This window comes from Mus caroli, chromosome 17 (genome assembly GCF_900094665.2).
Source record: "Mus caroli chromosome 17, CAROLI_EIJ_v1.1, whole genome shotgun sequence".
Lineage (NCBI taxonomy): Eukaryota > Metazoa > Chordata > Mammalia > Rodentia > Muridae > Mus > Mus caroli.
Window position 1 is genome coordinate 62,271,716 of NC_034586.1, and position 17,317 is coordinate 62,289,032.

Here is a 17,317-nt window from a genome sequence, read left to right on the forward strand (position 1 = left end):
AAAGTAAAGTCCCTGAAGCGGGACAGCCTGATAGTCAAAGGGAAGGTACAAGTGTCACTCGACTCCCATTCTTCTAAGTTTGGCTTTCCTCCTCAGCCCTCCCCTGTTCTCTGAAACGCTAGAGGTGTTTGAAAGGGTGTGATGTAGTAAATTATCTTTCTCTTGAGTCCAGTGTCACCACATACTTGTGGGACACAGGATCCAATGGTATAAGGTGGTCAGGCCTTCACGGTGCCATCAGCTGTTGCCTACCACTCTTACAGCCCCTCTGGCTTCTTCCCTGCCCTTCCTGCACCTGCCACCAGAAAAGGGGGTCTTTCAGCTGAGACCCAGTCCAGGCCGAAGAACCGAATCCTGAGCATGTCTTGGCTGCCCACTTCTCTGTTCCATGGGGGCCTCAGCCCCAGCAGGGAAGAGAGCACTGTCTACCAGGCCGAGTCATCAGTAGTTAATCCCTCTGGTGATCCTTCTGCAGAACATAGAGAAGAGCAGGGCCCCTTCAGATGGCTTCTAGCCATGCTTCAGCACTGGAGGGGAACTGCTAATCCAAACTGGGCAAGCCAGGCCTTCTCGGGTCATCAGCACCTGACCCACCTGGTTTGTTTTCTGATACTACTGAAGTCCAGAGAGATGGCAAGATTGAGAAATGGGGAAGAAAACACAAAGAGGAAGGAAGAGGAGGCTTCCAGAGTGGACTAAAAACATGGCTGCATCATGAAAGCCACCTAACCTACTCATTAGACCACCAGGGAGGGGTTGGTTTTTATTTTTTTGTTTTTGTTTTTCTGTTTTTTGTTCTTAAAGAATTATTTATGTCTGTGAACACAAGGTTGCTGTCAGAAGAGGGCATCAGATCCCATTATAGATGGTTGTGAGCCACCATGTGGTTGCTGGGAAATGAACTCAGGACCTCTGGAAGAACAGTCAGTGCTCATAACTGCTGAGCTGTCTCTCTAGTCCTGTTTTTGGTTTTTAGAATATCTACAGGGACAAGACAATGCTTTCCAAAAAGAGGCCCTAAGAACATTGAGTCTTAGGACTGCTTATGATCCTGGGTTTTCACCAGGCGTCGCAGGCCTTTAATCCCAGCACTCAGGAGGCAGAGGCAGGTGGATCTCTGCATTTGGGGCCAGCCTGGTCTACTGAGGGAGTTCCAGGACAGCCAGGGCTACACAGAGAAACCCTGTCATGGGAAGAAAGAAGAAGAAGAAGAAGAAGAAGAAGAAGAAGAAGAAGAAGAAGAAGAAGAAGAAGAAGAAGAAGAAGAAGAAAGAGAGAGAGAGAGTGTGTCCTGCATATTCTGTGGTTGAAACTTGATACAATCAAACTTTAGGGAAACAGTAACTTAGTCCCAGAGCCCAGAATTGGGGTTATGTATATGTATAAATGGCAACAGAACCAACAGAATAATCAAAGGCTCACAGATCCCACTGGGGACTAAATCCCGCAACTGCTAGGCTCCCTATAAAATGGACACTAAAGGGCAAAGAACTAATCATTCTTACATCTCTCTGCAAAAGAGGGAGAAGGGCCCCAAGCCTGAGGGTGTGGTTAGGATTTTTAGCCACAGCCTCTGAAAATGGATCATGTTCAGTGTCCCTAGTGCAATAAACAGAGATGTTTATAGTGACCGATTGCTACACCTCCCGCGCTGTGTGTACTTTTGTAACTAGTGACAGAAAACCAAATCTCAATGGACTTACTGTTCTCCAGAGCCTGTCAATTTTTTTTTTTTTTTAATTCTGCGTTACACTACAGGAACAGTTTCTAAAAAAAATTCACCATAGTAGTACACCTTTGTCATGATTGTGAAACAGATTCAATATCTACAGTAAGGAGGAAACATAAATACATGCATGATGAATGACTACATCAAAAACCCTCTTAGTTCTTAGGGGCTTGTATACATCTGATATTTGATAGTTTCTCTTTTCTACATTTAACATTCTTTGAGAGATCCATTTGAATCTTGGGGGCTGGTGAGATGGCTCATCGGTTAAGAGCACTGGCTGCGCTTCCAGAGGTCCTGAGTTCAATTCTCAGCAACCACATTCTGGCTCACAACCATCTTTAGGGAGATCTGATGTCCTCTTCAGGCAGGCATGGATGTATATGCAGCAGAGCACTCATTAAATAAATACAATTTTTTTTAAAAAGCGCGATATTTCTGGGGAAACAACAACACCCAATAGCCGGTAATACAAAAAACCTAATATGGAAGGTTAGAGCAAAGCTCAAACACAGTTCGAATCCAGGCAATACTGAAGCTCAAGGCCCGCGGCTGGGCGGCAGCGCGCAGGCGCAGTGGCTCGGGGGCGTGGCCACGTGGCGGGTTTTCTGCGTGCGCGCATGCTCCTTCTGTGAAGCTGCAGTTTAAATTCAGCCGCGGCCGCCAGGCTCGCTTGCCGGCCTCAGTGAGGCCGTCCTGCGGTGGTGATCGAGTTCGGTGCTGCGTGGGAGAAGCGCTGCGATCGAAGGCAGAGAGGTGAGAAGGGCACACTCGAGCGAAGGCAGAAGCCGAGGAGGCTGCCAGGGGGCAGGGTTAGCCGAGCGCGCCCTACGGCGGGACGTGGGGGCGGAGGCGGCGTGGGATGAACTAGAGCGAGAGGCAGCCCAAGTATAGTGGCGCCTTCGGTGAGTCTATGTAACCCGTTGGATTCTAAAATGTAGGGAGTCTGTTTTAAGCGATTTTCAGGGGGTTATTGTATATAGTGAACTCAGGTGAAGACACAGGTTGACTGATAATGAACTTGAGATCCAATTTGGCAGTGTGCCTCAGGGTCCATACTGTTGCATTCTCGGTTGCACTGCCCCCCCCCCCCCTTTTAAGGTTGAGGAAGTTCGGGAAGTCGACCACATTTGTGATGGAAGTGGCATAAAAGTAGGATTAAATAATAAATACATGGTCCCTGTATGCAGGACCCTGTCCTGAAATCCCGGCTAGCTTGCAGTTCTCATGTACAGGGCTGCCCGCAGCCCGGGTTCCTGGTTTTCCCAGACAGCGACATTCTTCACCTCCTTGTGCATCATTTCAGGAAATCTCCTGTTTAGTCTTGCTAAGTTCTCTGTTGTACTTAGGTGAGCTTGACCATAGCAGAGCTCTTCGCACCTGGGTTAAATGCGTGCTTTTTCTTCTTTAATTAATGTTACTCCTTAACACCCAGCCGCTTTCGGTTGTAGATTAAGCTCCGGGCAGCTGCTAGGCGAGGGCTCCACTAGTGAGCTGTGTCTCCAGCCAGCAGTTCTGTCAAGATATCCGTGATAGGTTAAGTGAAATTAAGAAGGGGGTGGGGTGGGGGCGGGGCTCTGAAGAGTGCTTAACACATGTTAGATGCTCAGAATCTGTGGTTACCTTTAAAACCTTACTATTTTATGTGTATTTTGTATGTCTGGATCCTCTAGAACTTGGAGTTAGAAACAGTTGTGAGCTGCTGTGTGGGTGTTAGGAATTGAACCTGGGTCCTCTGGAAGAGCAGCCAGTGTTCTTAACCTCTCTGCCATCTCTCCAGCTCTTGTTGGCTACTTTTCTTTCCCTTTTCTTCGTGTTTTAGTGGTTTTCCAGTTGCATAGCTCTTTTTATTACTGCATTTTCTTAAATTTGTTGTGTGGCTTTTAGTTTTTGTTGTTTTGTTTTGTTCAGTGCTTTCTCTACCTGGGTAGTCGTTTTTCTTTCCCTAATAACTGGAGGAACACGTTGGCAACTACCATTTCTCATAAACCGCTGTTTTTTTTAGGGGCGTTAGGGTGCCAGGGATCATATCCCAAGCAGTCTCCATTTCCTAGTAAGCTTTCTACCCTTGAGCCCCAGAAAGCTCTTGTGTTTCAAGGCCAGAAACAGTAATCAGTAGATGACGCTGCCTGTGTTGAAAGAGATGAAGAAAAGGAGATGTGAGCTGCTATGGATGTGAATTAGCACCTTGTGGAATCTTGGTTATTCCTGGCCATTTCCCATAGGTTTCTAAGGCCTTCCTCGTAGGAGCAGGTGAGGCAGCTTGGGCATGTGAATGACCCATTACAGAGGCCTTAGAGAAGATTGCTGGAGAAGGACGCCCAAGGGGCAGCTGGGTTCCATACAGCACTCACCTGGACAGGGGAAGCCTTATTATTGGAAGGGTATCTAGCAGCAGCACAGGAGGCTCATCTCAAGGCCTTTCGGGGCTGGATCCTACAAAAACAGTATCCGACCAGCATCATTTTATGGATTGTATGGTTTTGGTATTGTCATGGTCTCTGCTGGCCAGACAGCAGAGATGGCTCTCCCCCTCTCCCCCTCTCCTCCCTCTCCTCCCTCTCCCCCCCTCTCCTCCCTCTCCTCCCTCTCCCCCTCTCCTCCCTCTTTCTTCCTCCCTTCCTCCCTCATTCGTTCATTTGTTCATTCTTTATTCCTCTAGGGCAATGGCTGACGAAAACCAGGAGATTGGTGGCATCCATTTTCCTTTTCCCTTCCCGCCCTATCCTATCCAGAAAGACTTCATGGCAGAGCTCTACAAGGTTTTGGAAGGTGGCAAGATTGGGATATTTGAAAGTCCAACTGGCACGGTGAGTGTGAGGGAGGAGGGAGTGTCCCTCAGACAACTTGAAGGCAGCCTTTCTCACCATGGCAGTTCACCTGCGTAGACCTTGCCTTCCTTGAGAAGAAGTGAGGGGGGGGGGCACCGTAATCATCAGTTTCTCTTTCTGCATATTGGTCTCTTACTCTATTCAACTGCTAAACGCAGCACTGTGGCTAATGGCAACGGAGACTTGAAAATTGCAATATAAACTACAACACCAACACTTTTGAGGTTTCTCTGGCACACTGCCGCTTTGATGTTGGGGAACATCAGAAAACGTTGGCTTTTCCCCAGGTTCAGCATACTGTTTTAGGATGTAGGGTCTAGGACACTGAGTGCTGTTAAGGAGCCAAGCACGATTTGGAGGTGTGGCCATGTTGGAGTAGGTGTGTCACTGGATGTGGGCTTTAAGACCCTCATCCTAGCTGCCTGGAACTGTCTTCCACTAGCAGCCTTCAGATGAAGATGTAGAACTCTCAGCTCCTCCTGCACCATGCCTGCCTGGATGCTGTCATGTTCCCACCTTGATGATAATAGACTGAACCTTTGAATCTGTAAGCCAGCCCCAATTAAATGTTGTCCTTATAAGACTTGCCATGGTCATTGTGTCTGTTCACAGCACTAAAACCCTAAGACAGAAGGTTAGCTCTAAAGATTCACTTGAACCTAAATGGATCCCAGGGGCAACAGCCTGGGGGGACTCCACAACTTCCTCTATAGTGCCTCTCTTAGTCGTCATAATAGAGAGTACTGCAGATTGCGTGGACAGCAGAAATCTAGCACTTACAATTCTGGAGGTTCAGGTCTGGAATCAACATACTAACAGGTTTGGCTCTTCCTGAGGGCTATGTAAGAACTCCTTGTCTGGTAGATGCCATCTTCTTCCTGTGTTTTTTTTTTTTTTTTATGGTGCCTTTGTTCCCTGCATGTCTGCATCTGAATCATCCTTTTTCATAAGGGTGGTTTCCAGTCCTTGTAAGAATGAGGACCCACCTAAAGTGCCTCCTGTTAACTGAGTCACCCACTGGGGTTAGGAGCACAGCATGTCAGCCTGTGAAAGGTACCATGGGAAGGTGTGACCTGAGGCAGGAATAGAGTTTTGGAGAGTAGACATTTTCAACAATAACATTATGTATGTTTGGACTTCGTTGCTGTAAAGCTTAGAGTCAGATGTGGCCTTGGCAAGAATTTGGGATTTCATGCTTTGTATTTCTTGATTAATGTATTTTTTTTCTCTCACCATTGTTTAGATATTTTAACTTGCAGTATTTGTAAATTGAAAAAAAAAAAAAAAACAAAACACAAGTTCTTTTGGAACAAGGAGCTGTGTAGCTTAAGAACAGCTCATTACTGCTTGGTACCAAGCTTTATACCTTCCTTTTCTTGTTTCTGGTGACTACTAATTCCTTTCCATTCTGGATTGTCTTAGAGCATCCTGATGTTTAGAACTAGGGTTTCTTTGATGTCCTTATTAAATGGGGAAGTCATCTGGGAAGCTTTGCTTCTGGCCTGGTTTGAGGTCATTTTTATTCCTGCAGGGAAAGTCCTTAAGTCTGATTTGTGGGGCCCTTTCCTGGCTCCGTGACTTTGAACAGAAGAAATTGCAAGCAGAGGCTTGCCTCCTTGCGCCTGGATCCGGCCCTACAAGTAGTGAGAAGAACTCACTCCTGACTTCCTCATCTTGCCAAGAGCCTTCTGACCCCCCGAGGCCTGCTGGAGAGCCTGACTGGGTCACCGAATTTGTGCAGAAGAAAGAAGAAAGGGACCTGGTGGAGAGGCTAAGGGTGAGATCTGAGGGATTGAGAAAGGGAATGATCAGGAAACACATTTCATTGATTATTTTCAATTTATTACAAGATTTAGGATATATATATATATATATATTTTTTATTTTTTTTTATTTTTTTATTTTTTTTGGTGGTGCCTCTCAGCCCTTGGGTGAACTTGCAATGAGATTGCTGTCTCTTTCTGATGCAAGCCTTTTCCATTTTTCATTCACCTGGGAAAGGACAGAGTTGAAGAATGGTTTTTATTGTATGCCTTAGAGAAAGAGAGGATGTAGCCCCGTTGCACTGAGCAGCGGGGCAGAGAGAATGGAGGGTGTTGCACCCTGTGAGGGGGCTCCCTCAGTAGGTTTGTTACTGAGAAAAGCCTGGGGTAGCACCTCTGCAGGAGTCTCTTTCTGCTGTCCCTGTCCTTCAGGAGGAGCAGGTGAGGAGGAGGAAGCGAGAGGAGCGACTGAAGGAGGTCTGCCAGGATAGAAGGCTCAAGTTTGCAGCCAAGCGCACGGTGAGCATCTGGAAGGCTGGTTGACCGGAGCGGCAGAACCCCACTGTGCTGGGGCCAGGTCTGTCATGGAGTCGGCTGGGGGCTCCAGTGTGAGACTTCTCTTTGTATCTTTGTTCCTACCCAGAAACATGAGGAAGAGGAGACTGAGGCTCTCCTGCGCCTCAGCAGGGAGATGCTGGATGCAGGGACAGGACCAGAGCAGCTGGAGCAGCTGGAGTGTGGCGAGGAGCACCTGGTTCTGGCAGAATATGAGAGTGATGAGGAGAGAAGAGGCAGCAGCAGGTGAGATGTGGCTACCTGTCTATCTGCAGCCTTCAGCCTGAGAGGCTGGAGCACTCGTGAGAGCCTGCGGTCATAAATGCTAGTGACAACCACGGTTGACCCTTTACTCTGTGACAGTCCCATGTATGTGTTGAGTTAGTTTTCCCCACTGTAGTTCAGTGATGGAATCCTGGAGGCTATGGATTGGTCAGGTGATATGTCTGGGCCATTGCTGTGGGCTCATGAGTGGAGGAGAGAGCTGGGCCTGGATATAGTCCACCTGTTTTTAGATTCTGTATTCTCCACCAGTAAGGTAAGCATGTGTAGAATGCATGATCCTAACTTGTCAGAGAGTCCCGGACTCACAGTTTGACATTGTTTTAAGGTTTCTGGTCCAGATGAGCAGAAGGCTCTTATTTTATGAGCCACACTTGTGAGTGACTCAAGACACCCAGACAGAAGGGAGGGACTTGATCATTGCTGACCACACAGCTCCTCAGAAGGCCCTCTTATTCTCATTCCCACCTTAATTCTAGTGGGGGAAGGAAGTCTGGTGGCCCAAGTGCTGCCATCTGGAGTTTCATGCTGGATAGGCACAGTGGCCATAGATACAGGTGTCAGGGTGAGGTGCAGGACTTGACTTGGCCTTTAGAGCAGACTTCTTCCCTGCTGGGGACCTGTGTGGGAACTCTGATTAGCCAGCTGAGGTGGGCTGGGTGTAGCACTGTCCATGAAGAGCATACATTTCTTCTGAGACTGGGAGAACGGCAGTAAATAAACACAGTGCCAGTTTGAAACTGGCGTGTTTGCTTTGAGGAAAGTGGAGTAGTACAGCAGTAGTGTGTGAAGTCACTCGGAGGTGAGGCCTGCTGAGGTCTGAGGGCTCTGATTAGGCACCCATAAACTCACATGTTGGGGTCTTCCATTACCGAGATGGAGACCCCAAGTGAGCTTTCTGGCCCAATTTAAAGCACATGAGGGGAATTCTAGGTAAGGATAGGTGACCTTTATCTTAATTGGTTAGCTCTATATCTAGGGACATTCTAGAACCATTGTTGGGGGGTGAGGGTGGGGCTGGAAACTGTTCCTGGGAAAGCCTAGAAACTGTTGTTGACCTGTTGCCCTTGCTTGCCTCAGGCCAGGTGGTGGGGTAGCTTCTGATGGTGGGGCAGTTTCTGATTGGCTGCCCAAGGCCTGGAGTTTTTCCAGTAACTGACTTGCCTGGACTTGCCCAGTTCTTGGAAACAGAGATCTAGGCCTAGTCTCTCGAACTACCAATTTGAAACCTGTCATGGAGTCTGCCTGTCTCAGTTTTCTCACAGCTATTTCTCAATGGCGCAAGGATTAAGACAGTTTTCCTGCTGTTCCTATCTCGTGCTATGGTGGGTGCTGGTTGGCCTGTTTGTAGGAACCTGCATGAATTCATGAGAGACGAATCACAGCTTTCTGAAGATCACCAGACAGCTCAGCCAGATAGCACAGCTCTCTCAGACCAAACCAGCCTTTTATTTACATATCAATTCAATTATCTACCCAGGTTCCCCTTCAATTATTTCAAGAATCAGCATTTTATGATCTTACCCTCTTGATTCTTAGGAAAGGACAGCTAGTACTTTTTTTTTAAACTGTGGCAAATGAATTCGGAGATAGGTTGCCTTTGTAAGCACTGGCAATAAGCTAGTTGGGCGGGATCTTGCCCTGTGTTCACCACTACCTAAATCTCTATCTCCTTCCTTAATATCTGACAAGCTGTCTCTGTTCTTTTAGGCCCATGAAACTCTTTATACAAGTATTTTGCATTCTTGTATTTTACATAGTTGAGAAATTATATATTTTTGAATTCTTGTTTTCAGAGTTCTTTCCCACAGCCTTAAGGGTTTCAGCATTTACCATTTTGCTGACATTAGACACACCCTCACCTTCTGGACTTGAGCTGCTTCTAATTATAGTGGAGTACTCAACTCCCCGGAGAGAACATCCCCTCCTCCTTCATAACTTTGGCAGGAAGAATATTTCCCAAAGGAGGAACATGAAGTAAAATGTATATATATATATATATTTTTTTTTTTTTATACAAACCTCATGCCTAGCAACTGTCAACGCTTGTGGAGGCCCACACCTTGCTGGCTCTGTTCCAGGGGTGAGAATCAATCATATCATGCAGTCCCTTCCATGACCATGCAGGACTCAGTAGTTCTCTGGAGAACCCAGAGGAGTCCATTTTATAGCAGAGTGGTCTGTGAGGCTGTTGTGTCAGAGATCACATCTTGGCTTCCAGTATGTGAGGTGGCTTTAAGAACTGCAGGTCTGGGGCTGGAGAGTGCTCAGTGCTTACGTGCACTCACTACTTTCCCAAAGGTCCTAAATTCCCAGCAACCACATGGCAGCTCTGAACTGTCTGATACCCTGTTCTGGAGTGCAGAGAGATGTGCATCTAGACAGTGCCCATATATACAAAATACATAAATAGGTCTTTAAAAAGAAAAAAGAACTCCAGGTCTTTCCATTTCTTTTCCTCTTTGTTTTCTAGGTTTCACAGATTTGAGCAGCAGTGAAGGCAGCTATAGAGCTTGTGTGAGGTGTCCTGAGGAGCAGGGCTTGGCAGTTTACTGGGTCATGTCTGTGTTGTATTCAGAGCTTGCCCCTCAGCCCTGTTGACTTCTGAGGAAAGGGCTGCCCACCTGCTTGTCAGTGAGAGCCCAGAGCACATTTCGGCACTTTGAGGTATTTAGTGAAGACTCACTTCCATGTTTGTCTGTCTCCTAGGGTGGGCGAGGCTGAGGATGACTTGGAGGAAGAACATATAACCAAGGTAAGTTGCCCACTTCTCAGAGGCTTCTAGAGGGAGGACAGGAAAGACTCTAGGGCTAGGACTCTTTGTTTTAGCACTTTCTCAGCCTCTTGGAGTTGAAGAGTCCCTAGCCTCTGAGGTGTGTGCTTCCCAAATGAAGAGCATGGCTTCTTGTTGCTCCCTTGACTGTCTAGGCCTCTAAGGGAGGCCTTGGAAGAACAGCCATACTGGGCCAAGGACTCACAGGGTTTCCCTCTCCAGTGGGCAGTGGTAAGGGCAAGGTAGGAGCAAGCAAGTGTTGAGTCCTCACTCTTGGACTCTCATGGCATGTTTCTCTTCTTGCTTGTGTTTCACGTACATGGAGCGCAGTGAGCTTTGTGTGCCGTGACACCTCTCCAGGTTAAGTCTGTGGTTTTATCCGAGCTGTATCTTTTCTGTGCAAAGTCCTTGTGCTTTGTTCTCCTGTCTTCAGTCTGCTGAATCCTAGAGCAGTCAGAATGTGCACCCCAGGCTCCAACCTTTCCATGCTCTCCGGAGAGTCGAGGATAATTGCCACATCCAGATTTAGCACTGTGGGGAAACTCACTTTTCAAAGGTCTCCTAGGTCTCCTAGGAGACTTGAGGCTGTTTAAATTGTGGGAGACTTGGATCCTAGGCACTGCTAGGCCCTCATCAGGTGTAACCTGAGCTGACTTTCTGTCATCTCAGGAGTATGCATTTGTAACCACCCTCCTTCCTCCTGTAGGAGCTCAGGCCAATATGGACTAGTAAGACTCCCTCTTTGAATCCCTTTACTTTCCTCTGATCAGATTTATTACTGCAGTCGGACACACTCACAGCTGGCCCAGTTTGTGCGGGAAGTACTGAAGAGCCCTTTTGGCAAGGAGACCCGGCTAGTCTCACTTGGCTCTAGGCAGGTAAGCAAAAGGAGGCATTCTTGTCCAGACAGATTCCTCCTCCCGTGTCTTGTCTCTTGGCCTAGGCATAGACAGAGGTTTGTGAAGGCAAGGTGGGCATGGGAACAGCGCTCCTTTGTTGGCTGATTATTCTTTCAAGGGTGCAGGAGATGCAGACTGAGCCATGGATCCTTCTTATAGCCTTCAGACAGCATCATTTATGTTCTTTATCTTTAAAGACACCTGTATGTGTTCAATATCAAAGATGTTCAGCTGAACTAAGAAATGCTGAGAGTGGGAGAAATAGTCTTCCCCAGGGAAGAGCACACCATTGCTTATCCAAGACCAGATGATCAGTCCTGACAACGTACTACAAGTAATGTTCCTGAAGAAAACAAAAAACAAAAAACACAGAAAACTCATCCTTTGGTTGGGAAAGAAACAGAATATCAGCACATTAAAACAATTTCATTTTAGTCAGTGTAGTGGCACATGCCTTTAATTCCAGCACATGGGAGTCAGAGGCAGGCGAATCTTCAGTTTGAGGATAGCCTGGTCTACATAGTGAGACCCTTTCTCAAAACAAACAAACACAAAACAACAAAACCCCAAAACCAACTAACTAAACAAAACCCTAAAAAACTCATACACAAATGGACTTTGAAGAAACTTGCTTCAAAAAAATATAAACTTGGGCTGGAAAGATGGCCCAATGGCTAAGAACACTGACTGCTCTGCTCTTCGGAGGACCTAGGTTCAATTTCTAGCATCTACATGGCAGCTCACAGTCACCTATAACTCTAGTTCCAGGGCATCTTATGCTTTCCTCTGACCTCCTGGTGCATGGACCAGACACGCACATGGTGCACAGTCAGACATGCAGACAGAATACCCACAAACATAAACAGGTAATCACCACTGACTGACACACAGTGGGTTAGCATGCTGAAGAGAACAGGTTCAGTCTCAGCAGAGGTGAGGAGTTTTGTGTGGTATAGCTCAGGCACAAACAAAAACTTCTTTCTGGAAGGCATTAGAGCAGTTTAGTGTCAGATTTTATATTAATGGTCCATTCTGTAAGCAAAGGTCAAGATGAGGCACTAGTTAGAATTGACGGAGGGTAAGCTTGGTGGTAGAAGTTTTCCCAGGGTAAATGAAAGCCGCTGCTTTCCCTCTTCTCCTGCCTTACAGACCCTTTGTGTGAATGAAGATGTGAAAAACCTGGGTTCTGTGCAACTTATGAATGACCGCTGTGTGGACATGCAAAGAAGCAAACGCGGTGTGTACAGGGACCCTGTGTAGTGAGGTGTGGTACTGGGCAGCGTGGAAGTGGCGGCAATGTGGTGGGGTCTGTAGCAGGGCCATGGCATGATGACTGTGTTATCCAGAAAGAATGGCTAAGCAGGCCTTGGGTTCTGCCTCAAGCTCCTCTTTGGGCAAGAGTGTTTGTGCTTTCTGGGTCAGGGTTGGGGTCACGGACCTGGCTTGGACATGTTTGTGCCATCTCCTTTTGGATCCCAGCGTGTTGTGATGAGTCCACAGTAAGCCGCAGTTCCCTGCCCAAGTGAACGGATGTGTTTCTATTTCATTGTACTTCCTCCTGACCCCGGATGTAGCTGAGCCCCTTCCTGCCCTTGCTTTCCCCTATCTGTACCACCACAGAAAAGAATGGGACTGGGGAAGACAAGGCAAAGAGAAAGAGACAGAAGATCCAGACCTCTTGCCCCTTCTACAACCACGAGCAGATGGAGCTTCTCCGGGATGAGATTCTGCTGGAGGTGAAGGACATGGAACAACTTGTGGCCCTTGGGAAGGAGGCCCGGGCCTGCCCCTATTACGGAAGCCGCTTTGCCATCCCTGCAGCCCAGGTGAGTGTGCTGGGGAAGGGGGAAGTGGTCCATGTGTTATCTGGGGCTTACAGAAGGCGGCTTTCCTCATCCCTCTTCATTGGAGGAGGGTGCCCCTACCTAGATTAGCATGACAACTGCTTGGCATCTCATTCTCATGGCACAAAGCTATCTTATCCAGAGCATAGAGTTTGAAGAGGCCAGGGAGCCCCGGTGGCTTTGGGCGAGAGGCCGGCTAGCGTTATTGAGTGTTCAGCCCATAGGAATCCATGAAGCATGCTGTTCATCCTAAGGAGCCACACTGACAGGGCGTTGCATAGGAGCAGAGTCCAGAACTCGAAAATAGCCAAATGGCTTTTCAGGTGGCCTGCTCATGTACCCACCTGCCAGCCAGCTCATGGCAACACTGTCCTGGTTAGACTTGTCTTACCTTTATACAGAGAGGAAAGCGGATTTCCATCGACAGCCCCCGGCTGTTCGCTGTGGGTCATTTCATGCTATCTTGCTCCCCTCCTTGAAACTGTCACTCATTGGGAGATCTGTGTCAAGCAGAGACTTAAGTGGATTTCAAGAGATCACTCTTGGTAATCATAGCTCCATGCAGTGCTTGCTCCTGGTTGTCCCTGCGGTGTGTGGGTATTCACAGACAAACTAGGGACTCCCCCTGTCTCCAGATGTCTGCGTGAGCTAGTGCTGTCACCATATAGAAAATCTGAGATTGGTGTGTTCTTGACATGTGGAGGCTGTTTTCACCTCATTTTCCTTTATAACAGCCCACTGAAATAGCTGTATTTCTACATGAGAACACAGGATTCTTCTCTTCCCTTCTCTCACTGTCTTAAATGATGGTACCCATATTGGCACCTGGTTTTCATATTGTGTGTGTGTGTGTGTGTGTGTGCCTGCCTGTGTGCAGGCCAGAGAACAGCTTTGGGTGTGGCAAAGCTAGCTGGCAAGTGAGCCTGTCTGTGCATCCCTGCTGCTGCGATCTTGAGTGGTAACAATATTCCTTGCCTTTTCCCCATTGGTCTGTGACTCAAACTTAGCCATTGCTTTCAAGGAAAACACTTTACCGCCTGAGTGATCTCCCTCACTTGTTTGTTGGGAAAATCTTCTTAGCAGCGTATACCTACAAAGTTAATTTTATCCTCAGCCCTCATTGACGTGTTCTGTCAGATTCACTTAGCTGATGAAAAACCAAGGGCCATTTAAATGCGATGCCAGAGTCACAGAGCTGAGAGAGCAGCCCTAGGGCCAGAGGCTAGGGTGGCCTTCTGCTGCTTGGTGATTGTCAGTTGAAGAACTTTGGAGCCTGAGGATGCAGTTCACCTCCAGGGACTCCAGTCCTCCCCCTTCCCAGGTGATCAGCTCCAGTTTTATTCCTCATGGTTGATATCCCACAGAAAACCTCTGAAAGGGCTGTTGGAACAGGCAGAATACTGAACTGTGGCATTCTGGCTTGAGTCCTCACCCCCCATCCGCAAGGTCTGAGTAAGAAAGTAAACAATGCCACTAGAACTTCAGTGGCCTGGAGAGTTTACTGCAGGATAAGCCTTCTGCTCTGTGAAGACAGGTTGCTTCTCTATCCAACTGTCACCTTTTCCTACAGCTAGTGGTGCTACCCTACCCAATGTTGCTGCATGCAGCCACCCGACAGGCTGCGGGAATCAGGCTGCAAGGCCAGGTGGTCATTATTGACGAGGCTCACAACCTGATCGACACCATCACCAACATCCACAGCACAGAGGTCAATGGTTCCCAGGTGGGTCAGCCTCTCCCGTTTTGGGCAGAGTGGCATAGGTCATTCCTTTAAATGCCTGGATCAGGAAGTCTTCTGGATGTGGGCCTTGGTAGAGGGTGATCTGAACTGAAATCCTGTCTTGTCTTCTTCGTTGGTAGAGTGAGGTTCTTGGGAGCCAGCTTGAAGAGGGCGTCTGCTTTTGTCTTCAGCTCTGCTTCATCCAGGGTGCTGCTCACTAGTTCTCTGTTAGTAGGATAGTAGCATCAGAGACCAGTAGTCTCCCAGGAGCGCTTTGGGGGCCTTTAATGGAGGAATGCTCAGGGCTTCCTTCCGCAGGCTCCTGTTTACTTTCCTCTGGTATGTGGCAGGCATTGAAAGGGATTCTGTGTGTCTCATGCTTTTCTCTTGGGCTAGGCGTTCCCTGCTTTATTTTGGGAGCTTTGGGATTCATGGAGGGCAAAGCTGTGTGTCTTATACCCACACTGCAAATCGAGGTGAGCCAGGAGAATGACCGGGAGACCTGTGTGATATCAGCCACCTCCCAGGTCAGTTCTCCTGTGAGATTTAGGACCTTAGGCGTCAGTCTCTTCCCTTGCCTTCTCAGCTCTCATCAGCCCCATGGCCTGCCTGTACGTGCTGTGCTTTGCTTTGCTTTGCTTTGCTTTTGCCTTTGTCTGTTACTCTCCAGATGCCTATCACTGTGATGGCACCCATGTGTCCTGGGCTGGCATTTCCTAGATCTCTGCAGAGATCCTCTTAATCCTATCCTGAGATGCCTTCATTGCTGTTCTGTTTTCTCTCCAGCTTTGCCAGGCCCATTCCCAGTTGCTCCAGTACATGGAAAGATACAGGTAAGAAACTACCTGAGGCCCAAGGTCTAGCCAGGCTCAGCCTCTGTGGCTTCCACATTAGCCTGCCAGAGCACAAATGGAGGAGGTTACTGCTAATGTCAAAGTCTTGGAGGAATGGGCTGAATTGGTCTGGCCTGGTATATGCCCTCTACATCCTAGACTTTTTGGGATAGAGCAGCAGGTGCTGAAAACCTTGGTCTCTGCTGGAGGCTTTGTAGCTCACAGCCCAGTGTGTCAGGCCCTAGGTAGAAAGGTCCAGTGGCCTCCGGTGGAGGGAGATCCTGGAGAATGGTACCATCTGCTCTGTTGCTTCTTCCTCAGGAAGCGTTTAAAGGCCAAGAACTTGATGTACATCAAGCAGATCCTGTACTTGCTGGAGAAGTTTGTGGCTGTTTTGGGAGGTAGGGGCATCATCCCCTGGCTCTGCCACTTGTGTTGGTCTTGTTCCTTGAATGCCAATGAGGACACTTGGGTGTTTTATGCTTTTAAGCACTATCCTGCTCATTCCTTAGGGAATCCTAGTTTCTATCTTGGTTGAGACCTTAGCCTTTTCACTTTAAGACGGCATGGTTATGTAATCATACAGTGTAAAGCAAGACACGATGTTGTGTGGCATAGTTACAGCCCTATGGTGTACTGGCTAAGACACACTGGCAGAAGAGAAGTCCAGGAGATTTAAACTTCATTCACAGAGGGAAAACCAAAGCTCAAGGTGGGACTTGCCTGCCGCTCATGAGCCTGGAGGCTGTTGACTCCAGAGTTCTATATTCCAGAAAGTCGGTGGAGGCTTTTCTAGCAAGCTGTTGTCCCACGTTAGTACTTTCCACTTCCTTCTCTGCCTGTGCCACAGCTCGCCGTCTTCTGGCAGATCCTGTTTTTCTCCCTTGTCCTGCTTAGTGACAGTGGGGAGACTGCTCTGATCCTGTCTCTTGCCTGGCCTTGGGTTCCTGTCACCTCCTGTCTTTTTAGGGTGTCCTTTGTTTGCTATAAATACCCCAAACAGATGTCTCTGAAACATGAATGTTACTTGTAGTACATGAAGCTAGGACAGTTATAACTCAGCAGTGGACGAAGAGCTGCCACTGTGACCCACTGGAATTCCCTTTTTTAGGTAACATTAAGCAAAATCCTAGTACACAGAGCCTGTCTCAAACAGGTGAGGAGGTTGCTGTCAAGGGTGGGAGGTGGTGTGAGCCACCCCGAGCTTACCAGATAGTACTGGGCTGAGAGGACTTGGTAAGGCACAAAACCAGCGTCCTTTGTCTGCTCACAGGGTCTGAGCTGAAGAGCATCAACGACTTTCTCTTTCAGAGCCAGGTGGACAACATCAACCTGTTCAAGGTAAAGGTCTATTCTGATTTAAACACCTTTTGACTGACTTAAGGCACTGAAAGGAGAGGAAGGGGAGGAGGTCAGCTGTTGTGCACTTGTCTGCTGTGTTCTGCCTCTAGCACCAAATCAAGTATACCTAGAAGAAATAAGGTGTAAATCAGTGTCCTTGAGTAGTCTAACACCCAAGGATCTAAATCAGGACGAGGCAGTTGCCAGGTCTTTAACCCGGACAGCAGTAGCCAAATGGTTGTGCCAGGGCTGTGGGGTTTGGTAAAGGGAGCCTGCTCTTTGCATCCCTTGGGATGAACACAGCCTCTTCTTCCCTATCCATCTCTGTTCTGCCAGTCTTTCTCCAGGGAATTGTTTTTAGCGTATAATCCATGGTGTGCCGTATGAGGCGAGCAGGAAAGTGTGGCTAGGACCACCCAGCCAGTCTTCCTGCTGGAGCCTTGGGTGGGATGGCACGCACAGACCTTTGCTTCTGTTAGCCTTTGAAATCTGGTGCTCCCACAGGTGTTAGGCCACTATACCACAACCCAGTGTGTCTAAATTAAGCCTCCATGGATACTGTCCCTTTGTTCTGAGCACACTGCCAGGACATACTATGGTCACTTAAGAACAGGAAACCTGGGCTGGTGAGATGGCTCAGTGGGTAAGAGCCCCCGACTGCTCTTCCGAAGGTCCAGAGTTCAAATCCCAGCAACCACATGGTGGCTCACAACCATCCGCAACGAGATCTGGCGCCCTCTTCTGGAA

At 48.1% G+C, this 17,317-nt stretch overlaps 1 protein-coding gene across 3 annotated transcripts in view; it reads left to right on the plus strand.

The window, feature by feature from the left end:
• Nucleotides 1-2,397: 2,397 nt before the first annotated feature.
• The window catches only part of Ddx11 (DEAD/H-box helicase 11), a 25,785-nt gene continuing 10,865 nt past the window's right edge, over nucleotides 2,398-17,317 (plus strand). For 2 of the 3 annotated variants that reach the window (XM_021185703.2, XM_021185704.2), the window contains exons 1-14: nucleotides 2,398-2,485; nucleotides 4,392-4,539; nucleotides 6,092-6,337; nucleotides 6,756-6,842; nucleotides 6,967-7,124; nucleotides 9,870-9,915; nucleotides 10,704-10,811; nucleotides 11,982-12,069; nucleotides 12,453-12,658; nucleotides 14,247-14,399; nucleotides 15,183-15,229; nucleotides 15,551-15,630; nucleotides 16,341-16,385; nucleotides 16,503-16,570. In XM_021185703.2, coding sequence (XP_021041362.1) covers nucleotides 4,396-4,539; nucleotides 6,092-6,337; nucleotides 6,756-6,842; nucleotides 6,967-7,124; nucleotides 9,870-9,915; nucleotides 10,704-10,811; nucleotides 11,982-12,069; nucleotides 12,453-12,658; nucleotides 14,247-14,399; nucleotides 15,183-15,229; nucleotides 15,551-15,630; nucleotides 16,341-16,385; nucleotides 16,503-16,570 — 1,476 coding nt within the window. In that variant the 5' untranslated portion in view covers nucleotides 2,398-2,485; nucleotides 4,392-4,395. The remainder of the gene's footprint in view (nucleotides 2,486-4,391; nucleotides 4,540-6,091; nucleotides 6,338-6,755; nucleotides 6,843-6,966; nucleotides 7,125-9,869; nucleotides 9,916-10,703; nucleotides 10,812-11,981; nucleotides 12,070-12,452; nucleotides 12,659-14,246; nucleotides 14,400-15,182; nucleotides 15,230-15,550; nucleotides 15,631-16,340; nucleotides 16,386-16,502; nucleotides 16,571-17,317) is intronic. The other variant, XM_021185705.2, reaches the window with a different exon arrangement.